General features: G+C 45.6%; 1 protein-coding gene across 1 annotated transcript; it reads left to right on the forward strand.

Annotated features, from left to right (window-relative positions):
* The first annotated feature begins 342 nt into the window (after window positions 1-342).
* Window positions 343-22,235, forward strand: FBLN7 (fibulin 7). Its single transcript, XM_081904229.1, has 8 exons — window positions 343-700; window positions 6,295-6,454; window positions 7,492-7,662; window positions 15,110-15,235; window positions 15,693-15,830; window positions 17,881-18,018; window positions 19,244-19,382; window positions 21,515-22,235. Exons 1-8 carry the CDS (start codon window positions 626-628, stop codon window positions 21,885-21,887), a joined length of 1,320 nt encoding a protein of 439 aa, XP_081760355.1. The 5' UTR covers window positions 343-625; the 3' UTR covers window positions 21,888-22,235.
* The last annotated feature ends 3,565 nt before the right edge of the window (window positions 22,236-25,800 follow it).

A 25,800-nucleotide genomic window follows, 5' to 3' on the forward strand; every position in this document is an offset into this window, starting at 1 on the left:
ATTAAAGAAAACGTGAGTGGCACCTACTGATTATGACTACTTAAATGCTAATGTTTAGTGTGAGCTCTTGGCTTGGGAGGGCAGGTTATATATCTAAATAATATCCTAAATTATGGGCCACTTTGATTTATTTTTTTTAAGTCATCCTATTTCTCTCTCACACACAAGTTTTTGACTGTGGTGGGGAAGAGGCAACTCATCGTCTTTGAGTAGCAGAAATAAAGCAAGCTAAAGTTCCATGTTAGAGGCATCAGTCTGAGATGCAATTTTGCAAGATATCTCTCTCTCTCTCTCTCTCTCTCTCTCTCTCTCTCTCTCTGGGGTGTGTTTCTGTGGAGGACAGCTCCTAGGAGGCAGCACACTGGCAGCGAAGGCAGCCTACCAATGAGAAGTGGAAACTGAGCTCTCTCTCTCTCTCTTTTTTTTTTACTCTTTGGATCTTTGGAAAACCTGCTGTGTGATGTTGCAGTCATTTCTGATCTGAGCACAGGAGTGCTCTCTATCCCTCCTGATTTGCAGTCAGGGCAACTTGGCTGTCGAGGAAAGTGTTTTGCCAGGTGTTCCCGTGCAATCTGAGAAGAGGTTTTTCTTTCTATCCCTCTACCTATCTTGGAATAATAGTGCCATGCCTTCTGGATTGCAATACAGCCTCTTTCTCTTCTTGTGCCTAACATCATGTCAGGAATCTCGAGCATCCCAGGTAAGCCCCATTCTCCCAATCAACAACTGGTTAGGTCTGGATAACATTTCATCTATCTATCTATCTATCTATCTATCTATCTATCTATCTATCTATCATCTATCTATCTATCTATCTATCATCTATCTATCTACCTACCTACCTATCATCTATCTATATCTATCTATCTATCTTCTATCTATCTATCTATCTATCTATATCTATCTATCTATCTATCTATCTATCTATCTATCTATCTATCTATCTATCATCTATCTATCTATCATAATCTATCTATCTATCTATCTATCTATCTATCTATCTATCTATCTATCTATCTATCATCTATCTATCTATCTTTAACATCTATAAAATCTTGGAGGGGTTATAAATGCAATGCATGAAAGAAAGGACACATTTCCCTTGGCAGTAAAACAAATGGTGGGTTTTTATTATTATTATTATTGCTAACATTTGCTTAAAAGGCTGGACTTTATTTTAGCTCCCCCTCCCCGGTCTCATGTGTCTCTTTCTGCAAAAACAACAGGTAAGTAAAATGATGGTTGCTAATGCCCTTTGATACACATCCTCTAATTTTCAACTTCACACCAACGACAAGAGGTGTGGTTAATATTTTGTGTAAATCAGAAAAGACACGCAGGAAACAAGGCCAGTGCAAGGCCAAATAAGCACCATCAGTCCAGACTAAAATGCAAATCTTCATCAGGAGAAATTTGAAGACTAAAAAGATAGCCTTCCCATGACTTAATTCTCGAATTCCTCGACACTGTTTGAGGTGAAGAATGCAACTCCAGAAGTGTAGGGCATGTACTGTAATTACTTTTGCAAATTATCTGCCTCTGAAAACTCTTACATTTCTTGCCCTGTATCCCTGCCAATAATGCAACTGCAACCCTCTTGCTGGGTTAGGAAACTCAACCTGTTCCTCCGTTAATGCCTGAATAAACCAGCGCAGTCAAGTGATTGAGGAGCTTGTGAGTTCAAGTCACTTTGCAGGAATATCAACATGGGCTGAGCGAGCTGCACAGTGATGAAGTTTATTATGCTTAACTGTAGCGCAGTAGTTCAGGTTAAAAATAACTCTTTAACAAAGAGCTTATTATAAAGGTATCCAGTAAGACTTTTTTAAAAAAATGCCTGCTGCATGCTACATATGATAAGAGTCTTCGGCAAGAGAAAACTTGTTCACTCCCCAAACCCCGAGAACATGCTTCATATAAAACATGGCAATTAAATTCTTGTTCATTCAAATTGTAAGGAAATGTCAGGTTTGTTGTGTCTGCAGTCATTCCTTTTTGACTGGCTCCTGTCCCAGTACTTAGTGCTGACTTTTGATCCTGGTGAAGAAGTTGTGCAACGGATAAAGAAAGTCAATTTCATAGCAAAAGCAGCATTTGTGTGGGTGTGTCTGTGCATGTGCGATCAGCAATAAGAATTTTGTTCAGTTCGCATTTTACTTTGACCTTGCCTGATTTTAGTGCAAGCCGCCCTGCAAACCCAGCTATATTTCAAAACTTGCACTTCTCTGGATTTCACGATGCAGTTTTCAAACCAATAAGAGTGCACGGGGGGGGGGGGAACTATCTTAACCTATGGATTTGCTTGCAAACATATGTATAATAGGCAAAATTGCAAAAGAAAAGAAAAAGAGATGCATATATTAGGCTTAACCTGCATGGAAATGCATGCTGATTTTTGTGTTGACTTTTTTTATTCAAAGTAATGAGAAATAGGCAAACTGAACTTAAGGCTGGGAAAATGGGAAATCGAAAGAAACTGAAAATGACAGGTTTGTGCATCCCTATTTGCGATAGATGGACAGATAGTGATAAACTTGCTGAAATATACTCGGAGTCGAGTGTGGATTTCATGCTCTTTATTCAGCTCATAGTAGTGAGGAGGAATGGAAGTTTCCCCAGAATGTCTGCTTTATATACATTATTTACACAATGGGCCCCATGTGATTGGCTAATTCAAGGATTCTCCTGTAGGCCAATCAGGTTGCGGATTCACTTCCACCTGGAGTTGGATTGGGTGGCTCCTGCGGACCAATCAGACTGTTGCATTCTGGATCCTATTCAACTCAATACATAACACTTGCACAGACAGACCAATAGATATGCATTTATGGCTGAGTGGATATAGGATTTAGATAGCGTAACAGATGAATTAATCCCTTGTGCAATAGGTAACATTCCTTTCTTGCAGGAGGCAAACAGGGCTGAACAACTTGGCACTCTCAGGGCATAAAGGAAAGGCAGGGGGCAGCAGCTGTTGAATGAGTTCCTTGCATTCCATTTGCTCTCTTGGCAGTCATTTACATGAAAGTATTTCTCACGTGACACTAAAAGTGATTCTGGGGGCTCTTCCAGCATGTTGTGGGATACAAAGCAGAAAGTAACTATTGTTGTTGTTGTTTTAATCAGACACTCACAGTTTTGCTTATGTCAGCATGACAAAGTCAGCGCTAGCAGTTGGAAAATTTGGGTGCTTTTGGGGGGCCTGGACCAGTTAAGGAGCTGCCTAGTACAAGAGACCCACCAACTTTGCACCAAGCCTGTTGCCATGGAAGAAAGGAGATCAGGTGTCATGGGCAGCCAAATACCCAGGAAACAAAACAAAACATGTGTGACCAGCCACATCACCTGATGGTCCACACACCACTCACCAGATTTCATCCCGGCTCCACCCTTGCACCGTCAAGTATAACACCCTGCCAAGAAGACCAATATTATTGACTTCCAAAGTTGGCTGCCAGGACATTGGCCCAGCTGGAAAGGCCAGTACCAGTTTTGTATATTGATTAGCACAGTGGAGGAGAATCAGAAGAGGGCAGGCCATGCATGCTATCATGGTGACAATGACAGTCGTATGCCAATGATCTCATCAGCTCACGGCTTTGCTAGCCACTCTTGGCATAGCTGTCAACGTTTCCCTTTTTTAAAGGGAAATTCCCTTATTCCGAATAGGAATCCTCACAAGAAAAGGGAAAAGTTGACAGCTATGACTCTTGGCCTTGTATTCTGACATTTGCTGGACCAAGGAAAAGTTCACGCTATCTTAATAGCAACAACAAGAGATTTGTTTGTATGTATTACACTAATACATTTAATTTGTATTACACTAATACATTTAATTTGTTCTCTGCCAGTCTTGTAAATAGCCATAGACCAGGGCTGGGCAACGTTCAGTCCTAGAGACTTGTATGGCTCTTAGCCTGATTAAAAATCCCTGTACAATTCATACCCCTGGCAAGAGCAATCTGGTCCTCTTCTGGTGCATACATAACTTTATTTTTATGCCACCTTTCCACAGTTCAAACCATGCTCATAGGTGACTTACAACATGGAAAAAATACATAACTACAACACAACAAGCATAGTCATAAACAAAATATTAAAAAATGCATGACCAAATTGAATAATTTCCACATAAATGACAGCCAGATCTAAAATATACAAAATACAGCAGCAGCAACCTCGCCCAACGAAACACTCAAACACCCCCAGCCCAATTTGGTAGGGAAGAAGGGTGACAGAAAGAAAGAAATGGAGGTGGGGAGGGGCAAGAGAGAGAGAGAGAGATGGGTGTTGGGGGGGGCAATGGCTCCACCCATTTTTGTCCCTGGCCCTGCCCACCCCTTGCATGTGGCCCCCAAAGAATGCAGCCATCAGCAGAAAACAGATTGCCAACTCCTGCTTTTGGCAACTTCCATCAATAGGAAATGCACCCTTATAATAGATAAATACTACTGAATTACCGTACAAAATCAGTAGTAGAAGAAAACTATAACCTATTCAAAAGCATAATGTCTCAGGGCAACCAAACAACAGTCACCTGGCTTGAATGTTGAACCAGGTCAGCCTCTGCCAACTTGGAAGCCTCCAAATATTTTGGACTGCAACTGTCATCGGCCTCAGCCAACCTGCTCTGTCAGAGTTGACAAATGTTAGAAAAGTGACCTTTCACTGATGATGAAGCTGACTCCTCCATAAGGCTCAGCCTAAGAACTGCTGTTGCTGAAACAACATCTAAGTTCTACTGTCCTACAGCATTCAACCTGAGCGCTGCACGGAGCTGTCCAGAGTTCCCAGGCAATTGCTGGAACCATTGCTCACCTCAGAACTTCTTTGAAACACATTTGTCACATGCATGAGACACAGGTCAGCACGAAAGACACAGGGCTTGGTTGTCAGTGAAGTTAACTCTTTATTCAGGGGCATGGCATACAACTCGGCAACACTTCCAAGCAGATCTTGCCTCTATGAAGCAGTTGCCAGGACTGAAGGTCCCTGCCTTCAACCCTTTCTAAGGCTCTCCTCTCTCGGATGTTTCCTAAGCAGTCTCAAATTGCATCTGCCCACCTCCGGCCTCTGCTCTGCCCTCCTCCTTATCCTTATTAGGGGAGCTTGTTGTAGCAGGAGAGGGAGACTCCCTGGATTCTTCAGTAGCCTCTCAGTCCCCCTCTGCTTCAGCCTTGGTGTCTGAACTGCTCCCTGTCACAGGTTCCTCCTGCTCACTAAATCCTGTTGCCCCTTCAGCATCCAGCCCTGCCTCCCAGGCCTTTCCCTCTGACCTCTCCTTGGTGTCCCACCACCAAACCCTTGGCTCTGAGCCTTCCTCCTCTGGGGTTTCCCTTGGGGGTTCCCCGGCTGGTACCTCCCACCACTCCTCTTTGTCCAGCCAGTCCTTGACGCACGTCTTACAATGTTTTGAGTACACAAGTTGTTTCAGGTTCCAGCTATAAATATAATGTGTGAAATGACCACTGAGCTCAAGTCTGTGCTCCACTGAGCTACAGATCTTGGTGGGTGGCATGGGCAGGTTGCAATGACTCAGTTAATTCTGCCTTACAAGGCTGGTACTGTAGATTCCCTGAAGGAGGTGCAGGAAGGTCAGGATAGCTCAGTTGCTTAGAGTGTGGTGCGGATAACGCCAAGGTTGCAGGTTTGATTCCCATATGGGAGAGCTACATATTCCTATATCCTCAAGGTCCCTTCCAACTCTACAATTTTACGATTCTATGATACAAATCAAGTGGGGAAGACTGTCACAGTCCAGCCAAGGGTTAATCGAAGTCCCGGCTGAGGAGGTTGGGACCGGGGGCAAGATGGTGGGGTGGGAACAGGAATGAGAGTCTAGAAGCCAGGGGTCTGAGGGTCAGGAAGCAGGGAGTCACGAAGTCAAGGGTCTGAGGGTCGAGAAGCAAGGAGTCAAGGCGCCAAGGAGCTGGGGTCCGAGGATCAGGAAGCAAGGAGCCAAACACAGCAAGGCAGAAAATGTGTTGCTGTGGCAAAGAGCTGAAGGGAAATGCTGACCTTATATCCTTTCCCGGCTCTTGCCACCAAGTGCAGTGAGTTACCAAGCGGCCTCACCTGTGCCACCATGCCTTGCCTCTCCAGAACAAACTTAGGAAGGTCCCAGTCCTGCGAAGCCCTTCTGGTCACAGGGCCCGGCTCCTGCACGCACTCCTGACAAAGACATTGGGGGAAATGGCTTTCTAATTGTACTCAACCATCATGTTTAACGCCGTACATATAAAGGCACATTTAAAGGCCTGATCCAGCTGTTTGAAGTCTTTGTGTTTCCCACAGAACTGCATGAACAAGCAGCAGCTTCTGACTGCCATCCGCCATATGCAGCAATTTCTAAAGGGGCAGGAAACGAGATTCGCCGAGGGGCTCCGTGTCATGAAACACCGGCTGACGACTCTGCAAAACACAGTCATGAAAACCACCCCTGACCCACCAGCTGGTAATTAAAACAACAAGCCTAAAGTGATGGCAGTGCAAGAGCAGGAGCAACATTGCTCACACGGAGAACCCAGGGCATAGCCAGCAGCGTTATAGGACCAGATAGACCCCGATTGGCTCCTTGTGTCATATGAACCCTATATACTGCTCATCCATTATTAAATGACATTTGTTAGTCTCTCTTGGATATAGAGGTAGGAAAGTATTCGAACAAAACAAGTAACATTTTAAAAAAATAACTATGGGTGTAAAAGGGATGCGGGTGGCTCTGTGGGTTAAACCACAGAGCCTAGGACTTGCCGATCAGAAGGTTGGCGGTTTGAATCCCCACGATGGGGTAAGCTCCCGTTGCTCGGTCCCAGCTCCTGCCAACCTAGCAGTTCGAAAGCACCTTAAAGTGCAAGTAGATAAATAGGTACCGCTCCAGCGGGAAGGTAAACAGCGTTTCCGTGTGCTGCTCTGGTTCACCAGAAGCGGCTTAGTCATGCTGGCCACATGACCCGGAAGCTGTCTGCGGACAAACGCCGGCTCCCTCGGCTTATAGAGCGTGATGAGCGCGCAATCCCAGAGTCGGTCACGACTGGACCTAATGGTCAGGGGTCCCTTTACCTTTACCTTATGGGTGTAACATGCTGGGACGGTGCAAGATCCAGGGCCCATTGTAAAAGACATGGGTCTTGGCCCCCTGAGTCACCCCCTAACCACACCCCTGCATCCCAGCATGATTCTGTGATGGTGATGCTTTTCCCCTCTTTCTTCTAAGAAGAAGAAGAAGAAGAAGAAGAAGAGTTTGGATTTGATATCCCGCTTTATCAGTACCCTAAAGAGTCTCAAAGCGGCTAACATTCTCCTTTCCCTTCCTCCCCCACAACAAACACTCTGTGGGGTGAGTGGGGCTGAGAGACTTCAGAGATGTGTGACTAGCCCTAGGTCACCCAGCAGCTGCATGTAGAGGAGCAGGGAAGCGAACCCGGTTCACCAGATTACGAGCCCACTGCTAACCACGTCTTTTATTATTTTTGTGTACCCAACTCACAGTGTTCTGCCCTGCCCTGGATGCCCCACTGAATGGCAAAAGATTTGGCACCAAGAACATGGTGGACCATGAAGTTCATTTCACCTGCGATCCTGGATTCCGACTCGTCGGCTCCAGTTCTCGAGTGTGTCAGCCAAACGGCAGCTGGACAGGAGATGTTCCTGAGTGCACAGGTAATTCACTTTTTTATTCCCTTGGCTCGGGTATAAACACTCACCTTCAGATTATCAAGCACAGCTGTTTCAGGAGTAGCCACAGATGCTGAAGATGGTTGAATTTGTATCCCACCTTCCCTCGGAGAAACTCAAAGTGGCATAAATGGTTCTCCCCGTTCCCAATTTTATCTTCAAACAACCCTGAGGTAGGTTAGGCTCAGAGGAAGTGACTGGCCCAGGGTATCCAGTGAGCTACATGACTGAATTGAACCTTGGTCTCCTGGGTCTTATCCAACACTCTAACCACTACACCACAGTGCTGGCTCTTGTGGACTACGGCTTCCATAATCCCTTATCATTAGCTATGCAGGTTGAGGCTGATGGGAGCTTGGGTATAATTACACCTGGAAAGTCACAGGATCCTAATCCTTCTTGCACATTATATGGTGTGGTGTTCGTACAGAGCCCCCGGTCGTCTCACGGACTATTAACCTGTACACCACTAATCCACTGCCACCAACCAGGTCCTCCCCGGTAAAATCACTTCAGTCTCAGTCTGGTTCTCAAGTTAATAAAGAGGAGTGTGTTTTATTTCAGACACAAACAAACTATTACGGCATTCCAAACATTGTTACTCTTTACTTTCTTAGTCTTATTTTCCTCTCTCTATCTCTTCTACCTCCCCTCAGGCAAGAACCCACTGCCCTAACAGTCTCTCTATTACCAACTGCCTGCCAACTGCTTCTCCAACTGCCTTTCCCAACCAGCCAACCCACTAAAACCAACCAACTACCCACCAACAACTCTAACAAACCTCGGGCTAAGCCCTTTTATACACATGTAGGCTCCGCCTCCAGCTTTCCTATTGGTCTACATTTTTAACCCTTTCTTCCCCCTGTACAGATAGGCTCTAAACGAACGTGCAAACACCACATATGATTAGAAGACTATCACTTTAGCATTTATCCTCAGGTGTTACTCATCATTGATGTGCAGGGTTAGGGCCAAACTAGAAGTGAATTTGAATGCACTGAACATGCATATTTTTGTAGAATGGAAATAGCATCCATGGGGAAGCTGATCAGCCTTAGGACTACTTGCAGGGATGGGGGGTGAAGGGGTGTGTGAGAGTTGAATGCTTTCCCAAACTGATATTTGCATTTCAGGGTAAACTGCCATTGATGCCAATGGAGGCTTTCTTTGCAATGCAAAAAGAAAAAAAGAGAAAAAGCTGTTTCACAGAATGGATTTGTTGTGCCCAAATTGTTGCCGATTGCTCTAAATCCACGTGACTGTTGTTCATTGTGTGTGAGGCTGCAGATCCAAGCATATGTCAAATCTTTTAATAGGCAATTTATTACTAGGAAACAGATGACAACATCTGAGAAATCGACTGGCACAAACACAGTAATTAATCTTATGTGCTTTTTTTGGGGGGGGGGGACCAACGTGAGGTTTATCCAGATTGGCAAACGAGAAACTCATACATAATTACCCCTATTAAAAAAAATTGTTTACTGGGCAGAAGTCGGTTCTGTTGATGATGAGCAGGCATTTGGCATAACACACGCATTTTATATTTCTGAACAGCCATTGTTACTGTGCTTGCCTGTAGCTGTAAGAAGGCAAGAGAAGTGTGGTAGAAATGTCAAACCACAGAGGGAAGACGTGGCTGGAAGCCTCAGGGTGCAACTCTCCTTACACTGTAGGCTGGTGTACCTGCATGAGAAGCATAGAGATGACTCTCCGAGCTTAGTTATGCTCAACTTTTGCTCTTCCTTCAGTATTAATTCTCTTTGGGCTGCTGACCTGACGGCACTCCCTTCTTCTCCTCCATGCCATATTTCAAATCTGGACAGAAAGGCTGTTGAGGTTTTTTGTTTTGGCAAAGCTGACATATGGCAACCCTATCCATGGCACAACAGCAGACATACTTGAAGCTCTTTTCCACTGAGATGTAAAACCAAGCATTGTGCATCTTAGATAGAACTAGGATCCTTCCTATCAAAAGCCAACATGGTGCAGTGGTTAGAGTGTCAGATTAGGACCTGGGAGACCAGGGTTCAAATCCCCACCTGGTCACAAACCTCTCTGGGTGACCTGGAGCCAGACTCTGCCTCTCAGTTCAACCTACTTCTAGTTTTTGTGGGAATTAAATGAAGATTGGGAGAACCTTGAACTCCTTGGAGAAAAAGGTGGGATATAAATTCAGTAAAGTAAATATTTCCTGCAATAAATGTAGCTCATTTTCCAAACTCAAAGAGTCCATCCAGAACAAATCGTGCTCCTCCAGCAGGGAATTCTGCAGCAAATTCAACTTCTGCTGAGAATTTAAACTCCAAGGTCTCTGCAAACTAGGATTCTACTGCTGGCTGCTTTAGAGCTTTCCTGCTCTAATCTGGTTCCCTCCAGATGCTCTGGACTACAACTCCCATCAGCCCCAGCCAGCACATATGACATAAAGTGGGTGTGGTTTAGGGGAAATGGCCTCTTGGGTCAAGTAGGAACTTGTGCCTTGTGTAATTAGACCTGCAGGCCAGAGGATTCCCACCTCTGGCTAGAATACTGTACCACAGATGGGGACTAGGGACATTGGGAAAGGCCAATCTGAGACCAGACTAAGGGACCAGATGCAGCATGTTGGTTGGGGGGCCTCTATAACAGCAATTGCCTCTTAGCTGTAGGGAGACTTGAACGCAGAACTGTACTTTAAAATGGTGTGTGACAGCTTCGAAGGGATACAATACAGGCAGGAATTCAAAAAGATATGATGCAGACAAATAGCATATCTGCTGTGTAACCGCTGCAGCCCATCAGTGATTCTGGGTGCAGAAAAGAGATGGCTAACCCATCCCATTTGAAATCTCTTGACTAATTCTACGACTGTTAGAATTGCTTTTGCTGGAATCCTGAGCGATGCAAGATATTATTAATGCACAGTAAATTGCATATTGGATTTCTTTAAACATATTAGTTGTCTTGTGACTCTCCAAAAATGTTTCTTTATTTTGAAACTACTAGTATGAAAATTCTGGGTTGAACAGAAATTTCTTCTGAATTGAACCTGCACTTCTCCCTAAAGTGTTCCTTCCTTGTATTTTGCTTATTGAAATGCAATTGGGGAATGAAATTAACTACAATAAGCCATAGAAACTGGCCTCTGGCCTTGCTCCTGTGTCTTTTACAGCAGCCTCGCACACAAAAATCCCACCAGCAAAGCTTTCTCATCAATCATCTCCGTGCTAGAAATTCCTTTACTTGCTTGGTTTCTGTCCTTTATAGTGTTTCACAATCTTGGGTCTCCAGCTGTTTTTTTACTACAACTCCCATCAGCCCTAGCTAGCAAGACCAGTGGTCAGGGATGATGGGAATTGTAGTCCGAAAACAGCTGGCAATCCAAGATTGCGGACTACTGCCTTAGAACCCCTGTTTAGCATTTTAGAATATTTAAAAATGTTTGTAGCACATGGAATTCTTCTCCTTCAGCCTTCCCCAAACCGGTGCTCCTCAAGATCCTTTGGACTACAATTCCCATGAGCCACGCCCTGATCATGGGAGCTGCCTTTTATTGCTCCTTTTTAGAGATGTTGCTGGTTTTTATTGCACTATGTCTTACTATATTTGTAAGCCACCTTAAACTATATGAGGAAATCCAAGGGTCAGGTAAATAACAGCAAATAAATGGATTGTTATGGCTAGCTAATTTTTATTTCCTGTTAACGTTGGTTCTTCACCACACACTGCCATTTAATGGAGAGATTGCCATCTCAAACATTGGATTAAATTAGTGTGTATCATAGTGTGGGAGATTTGCTTCCATTTTCCTGACTTTGTCTCTCTCAGTTAACTCGATGCAAAAATTCTTTGCCCTGGTCTGTGTGGTTTACATTTTCACACGCCCCTCCATAGGGTGCTTAGGCCCCTGTGCATTGACAGCGCTGTTTGTTTAAGTGAATTCCTACCTCATTGTGCAAAATGCTAATGAGCCATTGAGCCGCTGGCCGACCAAGTGGCTGCGAAGGCCAGAGACCTGCCACTCTCCATTGTGTTCAAGAAGACAGACATTTCTAAAGAGATTATGGCACAGTGCGCTAGACAGCCAGCCAGATGTGACTCTAGAACAGGGTGGGGAGCTGCTTTTCAGACCAAGGGCCGTATTCCCCATCTGGGCAATGTTGTAGAAGCCACATGGCAGTGGTGGGGGGGGGGCAGAGCCAATAGGTGCAAAGCAATGAAATCTACTTCTGTACGGTAAGTTGGTTTCTATGCACAATTCCAACCATGGGAGCCAGTGTGGTGTAGTGGTTAAGAGCAGTAGACTCGTAATCTGGTGAACCGGGTTCGCGTCTCCGCTCCTCCACATGCAGCTGCTGGGTGACCTTGGGCTAGTCACACTTCTTTGAAGTCTCTCAGCCCCACTCACAGAGTGTTTGTTGTGGGGGAGGAAGGGAAAGGAGACTGTTAGCCGCTTTGAGACTCCTTCAGGTAGTGATAAAATGGGATATCAAATCCAAACTCTTCCATGCAACCAAGAGGCATGACCAGAGTTCAAGGAGACATCCCAGCAGGGCAAAAGCACAGGAAAAGTGGAAGGGGTTAAAAGGGGGTGTCGCCGGTGAAGAGGCAGGAGGGCTGGATAGAGAGGTCTGATGGGGATGCGTTGGCCTCTAGCCCAAGGTTTGCAACCTTTGGCCAAGAATCAAGTGAGCAGTGGGAATTAGGAGAATGCCAGTTGCCATTGTCCACAGCGGTCCCATTCACAACATACATTTAGATCACCATGATGCCACTGTAAACAGTAATAGTGCTCCTCCAAAAGGATTCTGGGACCCGTAATTCTTAAGGGTGCTGAGACCCTTTTGTCCTCTGTTATGTACTGAGTTGAATAGGATCCAAAATGCAGCAGTCTGATTGGTCCACAGGAGCCACCCAATCCAGCTCCAGGTGGAAGTGAATGCGCAACCTGATTGGCCTACAGGAGAATCCTGGAATTAGCCAATCATGTGGGGCCCATTGTGTAAATAATGTATATAAAGCAGACATTCTGAGGGAACTTCCATTCCTCCTCACCACTATGAGCTGAATAAAGAGCATGAAATCCACTCTCGACTCCGAGTATATTTCACCCTCACAGAATTATAATTCTCAGAGTGGTCAAACCATTCAGCTGGACACTGAGGTCCACCTTCAAGGCACTGGCGGAGGAACGGGAGTGCGGAGGGAGCAGACTGCCCCCGGCACCACTATTCCGGTAGGGCGCCATTGCAGCTCCCCCCGACACGCGACACGTGCGCCGGGCACGTCCCCACAGGTGGCACACCACGCCCCCACCTGCTCTCTGCCCCCAGTAGCGGAGCATGCAGCTTCGCCACTGCTCCAAGGGTCTTCTGGCTGTTCCTTCACTGTGAGAAGTGAAGTCACAGGGAACCAGGCAGAGGGCCTTCTCAGCAGTGGCACCCACCCTGTGGAATGCCCTCCCATCAGATGTCAAGGGGATAAAGAACTACACCACTTTTAGAAGGCATCTGAAGGCATCCCTGTATCGGGAATTTTTTAAGGTTTGATGTTTCATTATGTTTTTATATGTTTTATTATGTTTTAGAGAGTAGCTGGGGAAACTTAGTCAGATGGGTCGGGTACATCGGGGAGGGCTGTGTGGAGAGAGTCTCTTCCTTTAAATTCCTAGGAGTTTATCTCAGTGAAGACCTTACTTGGAAAATAAATATAACCCAGGTGGTTAAGAAAGCCCAACAGAGACTCCATCTCCTCAGAGTCTTGCGGAAGAACAATGTCAATCAACATCTGATGATCTCCTTCTACCGATCCACAATAGAAAATGTCCTTTCATACTGCATCACAGTGTGGTATGCTGGTTTGACATCATCTGATAGGAAGTGCCTACAGAGGGTGGTGAATACAGCACAAGATATTATGGGCTGTCCTGTGAATCCGCTGGATGAAATGGCGGAAGAACGTTGCCTCAGGAGAGTGAGGAAAATTCTCAGGGATGATTCACACCCTGGCCGGCACTTTCTTGATCTCCCGCCCTCAGGCAAAAGATAAAGAAGCATGGTTAGTCGCACCAACAGGGTAAAGAACAGCTTCTATCCGTGGGCTGTTAGGCTGCTGAATGAAAAGATAACAACAGGGCAACTGACTTTCGGGTTTGGTGGGTGTGTGTCAGTAAACAAGGGGAATTAAGACTAAGAGAGCTAAGTGGGGGTTGCTTGTGTAATCTCACTGTATCCAAATTGTACAAGTGACAATAAAGAATTTCAATTATTATTATTAATATTATTAATAATATTGATTCCTCTTCACAGGGAACTCTGTGAATTGCAGCTCTGGGAGGGGAGTAGGGGTTCTCCTAGCAGCTCTCAGCACTCTTAAGGAACCTACATTTCCCATAACCCTTTGGGGGTTGTCAGTAGTAGAGAGGTCAGTTGGTTAGAGCATGGCGCTGATAATGGCATGATCACAGGTTCGATTCCCGTATGCTTCTTCTGACATTGCAGGGATTGGACTAGAGGATGGGTCCCTTCCAAGTCTATTGATCTATGACTGTTTAAAGTGGTATCATAGTGTTTTTGCATATATGGCTTAAGTATGGCCAGTGTCTTCCTTGGGTAGCTGGCATCTATGCAGGTGAAAAGCCACCATTTGTTCTCTTTAGGACATCTGGGCAGTGTCTGGTTCCCAGGTGTCAATGAGGCCTAGTGCACACACTCAGCACGGAAAGCCAGATGAGAATCTCGGCTTTGTAGAAAGTTCAAGGAAGCAGGAGCGGGTGGAAAAATTCGGCTACAACTCCTTGGCTGCTTGTTCAATAACTTCATGGTCTGGCGACCCCTGATTATTTAGAGTATTCTATTGATGATCAGGGGAGCTTGGCTTTTTGGCAGATGGGAAGCTATGGCAATCCATGAGGCATTCACTCACGCAGTCTGTTTCTTCAAGGAATTCCACTGCGCTAATTATTTCAACGCATAATAAGCCAGGGAGAGGTGAAAGGGTGTCTCAGGTGAATAGAGATTTTTTAAGGGGGGCAGGAGAGAATCTGGCCAGCTCTTACAAACAAAATATTTTCCTTCTTCCATTAAAGTGTATTTTACATTGGGGTGGATATGTGCATTTGCAAAACCAGGGGGAAGCTGCCTAACCTTGTCGCAAACATGCAAATAGCCGCCATATTGCTATCGGTTGTGTTCACCACAGGTTGCCCTTGAGCAGGGGTAGCCAATGAGGTGCCGTCTGGATCTTGTGGATTGGGGGGGGGGGAATTAGAGGGAAATGCTTGAGAAAAATCAGTAGATTTAATCCAAATTTCATACCGAAAAGAAAATTATGAGGAGAAATTTGTACTAAAATGTTGTAGGCTTTCACTGAAGAACCTCAAAAGCAGGCTATGGGTTGTGGAAATAATTTGAAGCTCTGAAACCTCCTTATTTTATTGGCCTTTCCTTAGATATTGGGGTTTGCACCAGTCACCTGTGCCAGAATGGAGGAACATGTGTTGACCGAGGTGAACACTACAAATGCTTTTGTCCCCAGGAATGGACAGGCCCCAACTGCCAATATCAAACGCAGACGGGTATGTATTGTGGTAAGGGGTTAAGGAGGGTGGGAAAGAGGAATATTTAAACCTTAATGTGTGAGAGAGGGGAGGGCAAGCCCTAGAAACAGAGGACATTATAGTGAGTCAGACCATTTGCTCATTTAGCTCAATAATAGCTACACTGACCATATAGCCACAGGCGCTGGTTTCCACTGATATCCTTTCCCTCCATGTGGAGGAAGTGATCAAAAAGCTTACACAGAAAGAGGCAGAGGACTTGTCATGGGAATGCTGGTTTTGCCCATCTCTGTCCCCACACTTTGTGTGTAATGTGTAGTTTCCCCCTCCTTGTCGTAGATGTATAACAAACCCACCACTCCATTTTATTAGCTGCGTAAAAATAAAATTAAAAGTAAGGATGTCTTCTCATTTGTGGTTTGGGATTTTACACTGTCCTGGAGGCGGATTCTTCCCTCCCCCACTTGTCCTTTAGTACCACCAGAATGGAGCGTAACAGATGATCCGGCGTTCAGCCGTAAACCTCGCTGCGCCAAATTTGACCGGATGCAGCAGTGCAGCTGCGAAGCAGGCTTCCACATGAGCGGCACCGCAGAAAACAGCATCTGCCAGGGTAAGAGTGCAATTGCAAGAGATCTCTGAGGAGTCTGCTGCTACAAGCTGCTTCTGCTTCCTGTCGAAGTTAAAACCATGTCTAAACTGCAGAATATGGTGGTGTGGCCTTTTGTTTATAGACTCTCAGTGCTGTATTGGGGGGGAGGCGAGTTATAGAGTAACTTACACGAATCCCTGATCCAAGAAGCTTAACACTGTAAATTCCAATAGTAAGAAAGTTGACAACGGGAGGGAAGGCGGAACAAGGGAAAGAAGGGCTGAACCAGTAGGAACTGCAACAACTTATTGCAGCATGGGGTGCTTCTGTTAAGGGTTCCAGCACTCCATTCTTTTCTTCCTCTCTCTTAAAGTTTTCCGCTTCTCCCCCAACTCTTCCCAAACAATCAACCAGAATTCTGTATCTTCAAAGTATCTCCAGTCCTTGTTGGGCTTTTTAGTTTAGTTTTGCTTTTGCATGTTTATTTTTTGGTGGGGTGGACGCTCAGGTGCCCAGTCTCAGAGACATTAAAAACCTTGGAATTCTCCATTGATTACTGGGGACAGGTCGAATCGTCCCCTAGCATATTTAAAAAGAGCTTCTCAGTGTGAACCAGTAAACAACCGATCCGGACAATGAGATAGTTCTCTCTGCTACTTTTCTATCTATCTCGCTCCATTTCTTGAGCGTGAGTGGTGCAGATTTGCCAGTGTAAACCCAATTGACTGAAGACTTGGAATCAATATTGATGTGTACAATGCAAATCCATTTGAATTGATTTAGAAAAGCGAAGCGGATTTATACAAATTTTAAATCAATAAATGAAACGCAGTTGCAGCACACACACTTGAGCTCATGGTGAAGCCATGAGCTCCTTTACTTGGAAACAAGTACCACAGAGGATTACTCCAAAATCAAGTGAACATAGAAGTCCAGCCTTAGCTTCAGTTGGGGATAAGAATCAGAAGTTCCACAGAAGGCAAAAGGCCAGCCGGCCTTATTGTTAGACAAAGCACCACCTCAAATGGCAAGTGCTGACAGGCAAGACTGGGCACCCCCAGAGCTATTCTTCCTAAGCTCCCATTCCCCCTGGGGAACATCCGACGCAACATAGCCTCGGTCCACTATTCCTGAAGGAGCGTCTCCACCTCCATCATTCTGCCCGGACACTGAGGACCAGTGCCGAGGGCCTTCTGGCGGTTCCCTCACTGCGAGAAGCCACATTACAGGGAACCAGGCAGAGGGCCTTCTCGGTAGTGGCACCCGCCCTGTGGAACACCCTCCCACCAGATGTCAAAGAGAAAAATTACTACCAAACTTTTAGAAGACATCTGAAGGCAGCCCTGTTTAGGGAAGCTTTTAATGTTTAATAGGTTATTGTATTTTAGTGTTTTGGGCGGGGTATAATTATTATTATTATTATTATCATCATCATCATCATCATTATCCTTGGCCTCTGAACTAGCCTTGCTCCTCAGGTGTGGTAGAGGGTGATTTCCCATCACAGGTGTTGAGAAGTAAGATTCAATAGCTAGTCCAGCCGGAATGGGCTGAAGGCACCATCTTGGCAATAAAATGTCTGAAGGCGGCAAACTCTGCCACACATAATAACGAATTCCAAAGGGTTTCAACACCACCTTGCGGACTGCCTTGGGTCACTCCCAGGTCACTGTGTCTTAGGCAACTACTGGCGGGAACAAGCTTGCTGTTATCTGCACAATGGCCTGCATTCCTGAGCCAATTTATCATTCAAAGCTGAGCATCCCAGGCTTTAACAAAAAAGCCCTCCAGAGTTTTCCAGCGGCAGGCAATTTCAAGACGGGCCAGCAACTTAAGAATCAGATCTGTACAGCAAGGCTCTCCTTACGTTGATATCCAGCAGGAAGCACCAGGGGCTGTGCTTTTGAATAAACCCACACAGTTCATAGATCTGGAAGGGCAAAATGTATGCTGCTAATATATATATATAACACCAGGAGCGTATCACAGAATTCCACACACACACCCCTTGCGCAGCCTGTCATGAAATTTGTCCAAGCAGAAATAACGTCGCTTTTCTTCCCCCTTGCAGATGTGAATGAATGTGAAGTTTACAAGCTGGAGGGAGCCCCTCGTCTCTGTATGCACACCTGCATAAACATTCCTGGCTCCTACCGCTGTTCCTGCCCCAGAGGATACCAGATCTTCAGTGACGGGAAAAGCTGTGAAGGTGACTTTAGCATGAGGCAGATGGCATTTCGAAGACGCTGAATGACAAAATGTGCAGGCTTCAGGCAGACTTTTCAGTTCCCGAAAACTGCTCAGATTGTGTGCAGTCTGTTTCTCTGCAACCAGGCTTTAAGCTGCAATCCTGCACATTCTCTCCTAGCAGCAGGGACTTGGTTAGGCGCGCATACATTTTATGACTATAAATGCAAGGAAATGCTAACAGAATAGAAGCTGGACTTCCCAAACGCCGTGCAAGAAGCCAGATTTTTGTAACGGTTTGTAATGCACTGCTACTTAAAATTCTGGCTGTTAATGCCAAGGGAGAGAGACCCGCTGAAACAAGGTAGACATTGTAATGCCATTTAGATATGTCGGGAGGTATGGCGGTCAAGCGCCAAAAGGAATTGAATAGTGATATTGTATGCATGAAGCATGCACTCTGTGCTCCCGCTGGCTACAGAAAATACCTTCAGATTATGCTAAAACAGAGCTAATCGCTGGGATTTGATTGGCTTTTTTGTTATTATTTCTAAAATTAAAGCATCTTGTGTAAGGGAAGCAGACTGACATTGCACGGCTTAAAATATTTTCTGTCCACAAGCCAATTAAACTGGAATATTTCCGCTCATTATTTACTTTGGGCTGCATGCACACCGTACAATTGAAGCACATCTGATGCACACATACCCCTCCCCCCAAAAAGAATCCTGGGAACTGTAGTTTGTTAGGGATGCTATAGCTCTGGGTAAACTACAGTTTCCAGGATTCTTGGGGGGGGGGTACTTTAAATGTAAGGAATATTTTGCCCAAGTGGGGCTTGAACCCACGGCCTGAGATTAAGAGTCTCATGCTCTACTGACTAAGCTATCCATGCATTTTATCCTTGCTACAACCCTATGAGGTAGAGTTAGGCTTGGGTCTTCTCATATCTATGGAGTGACCACTTAGGCCATCATCTGGAAACAGGATTTGCACCACCAAAAGAAGAGGTCAGAGGGTACCAATTTGCAGAAAACTTCATTGGCAGAGCTCAGCTCCAGATACTTCTCATGTACATAGAAAGGATTTAGGTGGAACTTCTGTGCAACAGTTAGAATGTGCAAATTGTCACCGGCCTTGAGAGCAAAAGGGTGGAGAAGATCATACCTTCCCCTTTCCGTGTTAAGCGCGTCACCTAAATCATCGACTCTGGTCCTTTGCTTTCCATGTTTCCATTTGTTTTACAGACATCGACGAGTGTGCTCTCTCATTGCACAACTGTACCAGGGGAACGACGTGCATTAATACAGGAGGAAGCTTTCAGTGTGTTAATCCAGAGTGCCCCAAGCCCAGTGGAAACATCAGCTATGTGAAAACATCGCCGTTGTAAGTATCACGGGGAATCTGTCGTTTGCCACCTTTGACGGCAGTAGGCTAGTTTAAGGCACTCGGGGCAGGTCATGCATGGCACAGAGTGAGCTCTGTATTCCAACACCTCATCATACTCCCTGCCCTGCTCCCTTGCCTCACTCTGCCTAATGATAGAGCCGGCCCTAGTTCTGGGCATAAGGAAAGAAATTATGACTGCCCGGAAAACCCACTGTGCAGATCCAGCTCCTTTCTTTTAATACTAAGAACCAAAAGATCTTGATGATCCAGGCTGTTGGCATATTGTTTTCTGGTCTGTGATCAAACATTACAACAACCTTATGAATATTTCCCCTCCAGCCAGTAAGATTACTTGTTATATTTTCTTTGATACAGGGCCAATGTTCTGTGCCTTGATTATGCACCATCGCTGTGAGTTGCAAACGGAGCTTTGTTTGAGTTTAGACAACTTTTTGGGCACAATCCAGACGAAGTTAAAGAACTTTAAAGCCAATTGATTTCCATGAGAGGTTTATTCTGCAGTCGCACCATATCCTTAAAGCGCATTTCCTCGCTGCCAAAAAGAATCCTGGAAACTGTGGTTTTTTAAAGGGTGCAATGAACTGTAGCTCTGTGAGTGGTGAACTACAGTTCACAGGATTCTTTACAGATGAAAAATGTGCTTTAAATGTACAGTGTGTCTTCAGCCTTAGGCTGCAGTCCTAATCCCATTTACCTGGGAGTAAGCCCATTGACTTGGAACGCGGGTGGCACTGTGGGTTAAACCACAGAGCCCTAGGACTTGTCAATCAGAAGGTTGGCGGTTCGAATCCCCGCGACGGGTTGAGCTCCCGTTGCTCGCTCCCTGCTCCTGCCAACCTAGCAGTTCGAAAGCACGTCAAAGTGCAAGTAGATAAATAGGTACTGCTCTGGCGGGAAGGTAAACAGCATTTCCGTGCGCTGCTCTGGTTCGCCAGAAGCGGCTTAGTCATGCTGGCCAATGACCCGGAAGCTGTACGCTGGCTCCCTCGGCCAATAAAGCGAGATGAGTGCCACAACCCCAGAGTCGGTCACGACTGGACCTAATGGTCAGGGGTCCCTTTACCTTTAAGCCCATTGAATTCAATGGGACTTATTTCTGAGTAGATGTGGTTAGGTTAGTGGTGTTAGCTGGATTCACCTCATGAGCCCCATCAGCAGAAACCTTACATACCCTGCCTCTTCTCCTGCTGTATGCCCCCCGAAATTGGCTGGAGAGGTGGTTGGGAGAACCCCCAGAACAGCATGGGGGTGATGGAAGGGGGAGGGAATTGTTCCAGCTGGCAAGCAGAAACCCTTGTGCAGATGGAACGCTCAATTCATCAAAGTGTGACATTGAATTCCAATCCAATATGCCAAATTTTTACCCTTCAAAATAAATGGAAATGAAAAGTGCCTAAGGTCATCTGGATTTCACCTTCAGACTCTAAAACAAAGGTGGGTGACCTGTATGGAATCCAACAACATCTCAGAGCCTTGCTGGGAAGAAGAAAAGCCGTTGTTAAAGATTCTGCAAAGACCTCCTGGGGTCTAAATCTTAGCAGTATTTTTTTTTAAAAAAAGATTTAATATATTGTTTGGATATTTGTCCAAGTGTTTGGACCATTATGTTAGGGGTATGCTGGCCCAACATATATTCTCACTGGCACTAACTGCATTTTATCCAACTCTCTGGTTTTTTATTCGCTCAGGCGCACCAACTCTGTGGGGTTGAAGGCACCTTGGCCCCCTCGATATTTGTTTTAAGGGGATCGGACCCTCCTCATCTTCATAGCGCCCTGCATGTGGTGCATGTGTGTGACATCACATGCACAGCACAGGTCCAGCGCTGGCTTCTCCAGAGTGTTTGGCTTCCTGCATTGTGCATGGATTGTCACGCGCACACACACACACAATGCCCAACATGCAATGCGTGTGACGCCATGCAAATGCATTGAGCACTGGGTACCCTCAATCTTGGAGGCAACTTGGCGCCTCCGGATTCACTTATGCTGCTGCTTTATTGTCATCACTGTTTGCAGCCCTGTGCTCCAGACTAGAGGGAGGGCAGGATGTAAAGATGTTCCATATGACGAAGAAATAAATGCATCTCCCCTCCCTTTCCTTCCTAGCCAATGCGAACGGAACCCATGCCCAATGGACAGCAGATCCTGCCACCATGCCCCGAAGACCATCTCCTTCCATTACCTCCCTCTGCCGTCCAACCTCGTCACTCCCACTGCCCTCTTCCGCATGGCGACTGCGTCGGCTCCTGGGCGTCCTGGCCCCGACGGCCTGCGCTTTGGGATCGCAGCAGGCAACGGCAGGGGCCATTTTGTCATGCAGCGCTCGGACAGGCAGACCGGCGAGCTCATCCTCGTCCAGAGCCTGCAAGGCCCTCAGACCACAGAAGTGGAAGTCGACATGACCGAGTACCTGGACCGCACCTTCCAAGCGAAGCACGTCTCGAAGATTACAGTCTTCGTGTCGGCTTACGAGTTTTAACGGAAGCCGTTTGCACAGGGCAGGAAAAGAAGCAGCTTGCAGCCTGCTCTTATTCACCCAGAACTTTTGGTTCTAACCACCAGCTGTACTACAAAAGCCGGAACAGACATCAGGCATTGCTGTCTGGGTACTTGCCTGTGTTAATGCCAGCCTCAGATATAATGGCTATCGCCTTTCCGCTTCTCCTCCAGGGATAGCTAGCATGGCTCTCTCCTGATGCTGTTAGACTACAGCTTCCATCAATCTTGCGGGCTGCTGATGGGAGTTTGAGTTCAGCATCATTTTGAGGGTGCCGCATTGGCTACCCGTTTGACTTTAAACACTCGATGTACTGAGTGCCTTGGAGGGCTAATAATATGATTGACTGCCAACTATGGTTGGTGTCCCAACTTGACCAACGCCCCCCTTACTCTAACCCAGCCTTTCTCAAGCTGTGGGTCCCCAGATGTTGTTGAACTACAACTCCCATCACCCCTAGCTAGCAAGGCCAGAGCTCAGGGATGATTGGAGTTGTAGTCCAACAACATCTGGGAACCCACAGCTTGAGAACCGCTGCAGTCTAACCTGCCCTTTGTTAGCCAATCCAGCAGGCCACATACTGTATACAGACAACCTGTCCTTAATGCATGCACTCTGCCCTCATCCCAGGCAGAAGTTCAACTAAAGAAGAGTACAGTACAGGTCATCTCTCTTTTTCTCCCCATCCCTCTCTCTGATGCTGTATGAGAGCAAAAACACCATATCTCTGTTGCAAGGTATCCGATTCTACATTCTGTTGTTTGTAGAGTACTAATGCTGATCTGATGTCGCAAACCATGAGCGTGATTCAGCAGCCATGGAAACACTTTTAAATTCCTGTTTATTTCAATGGGAAGGACAAGAAATGGTGTGCTTAACAGTGCAAACCTATGCATGTTTGCCTGGTAGTGAGCACCACTGATTTCGTACATACAGCCCTAGCCATGTCTACTCAGAAGCCAGTCCTACTGAATTCTGGCAGAATATCTGAGAATGGGGTTCGGTTTGCAGCCTAACTCTCTAGTCAATGTACACAGAGTTACACTGCACATACCTCCTTTTGATATCAGTGGAACCATAACAGGACAATCTTATGCACATCTACTCTCAGACCAAATAACTCTCGCTGAGTTCAATGGGGTTTACTCCAAGGTAAGTGGGTCTTCTAGGATCGCTCCCTAAAATACTGAGCTGGGTCAGTTCTAAATTACGTTGCAACAAACTCACCATTCCAGCCATACTTCAGAACTAAATTTTGAATATTTTTTTTTCATAGTTTGCCTGTGAAATAATAGCTTCGAGGGACACTTTTGAGGAAACTGAATCTTAAGCCTTGATGATGAATGGTAGAAGCCATTATTATGAGTTTGGATGGAGCCCTGAGTCCCTTCCAATTATCGGGATCCTGTATCTGTGGGGGTAAACCGTAGGGGAGCAAACTTACCAAACAAGTCATTTTTTCTACGTAAAGGTTTTGGCTGACTAGTTAAGCACCACGATTAGCGTAACCAAAGAGGTTGCTCTGTGCCATAGCACAGGTGGGTGAGCCTCCCTGCCCCCAGCTGCTAGGAAGGAGAATAATTGCCGGTGTAGCATGTCTTAAAGAGGGAGAATCAGGCTGGAAGCTGTAGGCGCAGAGACATGTTTGCTCTGTGCTGGATCCAAAGCTATAACTAACAGAGAAGCAAGATTGGGGTGTTAATGCTGCGAGCCCCTCCATCATATGCTCAGGTTGTATATATGTGTAAATAAAACGATTTATCCAAGAGGCATCACAGTCTCCTATGGCCTTCATTCCAAGGAAACTTAACCCCAAAAAAGAGCCTTGAACCCCTGGATTCTTTCAGCACTCAGAGACTGGGGTGGCATGTAACACTATTACGCTAAATAGTAAATTGCCGGATTTGCACCTTGCTTCCCCCCGCTTCATAATCCCACTAAATTTAACAGTATTTATAACTGGGAATACCCCAAAGAACCGACATACATATGAATGTATTTTCCCATTATGGTTCCTTGAGTTATTCCTATTTCTAGAAGCCTATTATGTTTAGTGGGATATGGATATACAGTATATATATATATATATATATATATATATATATATATATTTGCTTTCGTAGATTTTCACGGGTACAGGAATGCAGGTTTTGGTGTCCTCGGGTGTCGACACCCGAGGACACCAAAACCTGCATATATATATATATATATATATATATATATATATATATATAATGCAAATCGCTCTTATAAGGATCTGTTTACACTCTCTCTGCTCTGTGTCCACCCCCTAGCTCCAAAATAATAATAATTTTGTTCCAACTCTGATATCTTTAGTCAAAGGGATGTGGGGAACACAATTCCATTAAACATGTCCTTGTTTGTATTTCGTGTGTGTTTTTCATTGGGTGTTTTGGATTTTATCTTCTTCTGCAGTTATGTATGCCCCTGGGATCATGGATCGTCAAAACCCAGATGTAGTTTCACCGAAACTGACATGGTAGAAATCTGGATTATGACATAACATGAACAATGGCAGGCATCAGTTCATCCAGATCTGCCTTGTTTATTGAAAATCTGGGTTGCTTTAATACCTGCATATGTATACCTGTATATATATATAGAGAGAGAGAGAGAGAGAGAGAGAGAGTTCTGCATTAGTGGTAGAAACAGTCACAACAGTGGCACAAAAATCTGGCTCTCAGTTGGTATCAGCGCCCAGGGGCATACTAGGTATCTGCTTCTGCCAGAATAGGAAACCTGGGAAAGGGGTACATCAGCTGCTGTTCCCTCGGGGTTTTCTTAAAGTCTCTTATTGGAAGGGGAGCATCTATGTAAATTTCCTGGCAAGTCAGGCTAGACGTTCTCAGAGCAGTTCCTGCAAGGAGCATATCATGGACGCCAAATTCACAGCATACACTTAAAGCACTACGGCACCACTTTATGCAGTCATGGCTTCCCCCAAAGAATCGTAGGAGTTGCAGTTTGTTAAGAGAGTTATGAGGAGACCCCTATTCCCATCCCAGAGCTGCATTTTTGGGGGGCAAAATAAATGAGAGGCACAAATACAAGATGGGTGACACCTGGCTTGAGAGCAGTACATGTGAAAAGGATCTAGGAGTCTTGGTTGACCACAAACTTGACATGAGCCAACAGTGTGACGCGGCAGCTAAAAAAGCCAATGCAATTCTGGGCTGCATCAATAGGAGTATAGCATCTAGATCAAGGGAAGTAATAGTGCCACTGTATTCTGCTCTGGTCAGACCTCACCTGGAGTACTGTGTCCAGTTCTGGGCACCACAGTTCAAGAAGGACACTGACAAACTGGAACGTGTCCAGAGGAGGGCAACCAAAATGGTCAAAGGCCTAGAAACGATGCCTTATGAGGAACGGCTAAGGGAGCTGGGCATGTTTAGCCTGGAGAAGAGGAGGTTAAGGGGTGATATGATAGCCATGTTCAAATATATAAAAGGATGTCACATAGAGGAGGGAGAAAGGTTGTTTTCTGCTGCTCCAGAGAAGCGGACACGGAGCAATGGTTCCAAACTACAAGAAAGAAGATTCCACCTAAACATTAGGAAGAACTTCCTGACAGTAAGAGCTGTTTGACAGTGGAATTTGCTGCCAAGGAGTGTGGTGGAGTCTCCTTCTTTGGAGGTCTTTAAGCAGAGGCTTGACAACCATATGTCAGGAGTGCTCTGATGGTGTTTCCTGCTTGGCAGGGGGTTGGACTCGATGGCCCTTGTGGTCTCTTCCAACTCTATGATTCTATGGTTCTAATTCCCTGAGGTGCCTGTGAAGGATTGATAGATAAACCACCTCCGGGAACAACTTCCCGCTAAAGCAGGATTTTTCTAGCCAGGGCGCCGCATTCCTTTCTGGAGAACCTCCAGAT

Source organism: Podarcis melisellensis (genome assembly GCF_964234715.1).
Source record: "Podarcis melisellensis genome assembly, chromosome: 3".
Taxonomy (NCBI): domain Eukaryota; kingdom Metazoa; phylum Chordata; class Lepidosauria; order Squamata; family Lacertidae; genus Podarcis; species Podarcis melisellensis.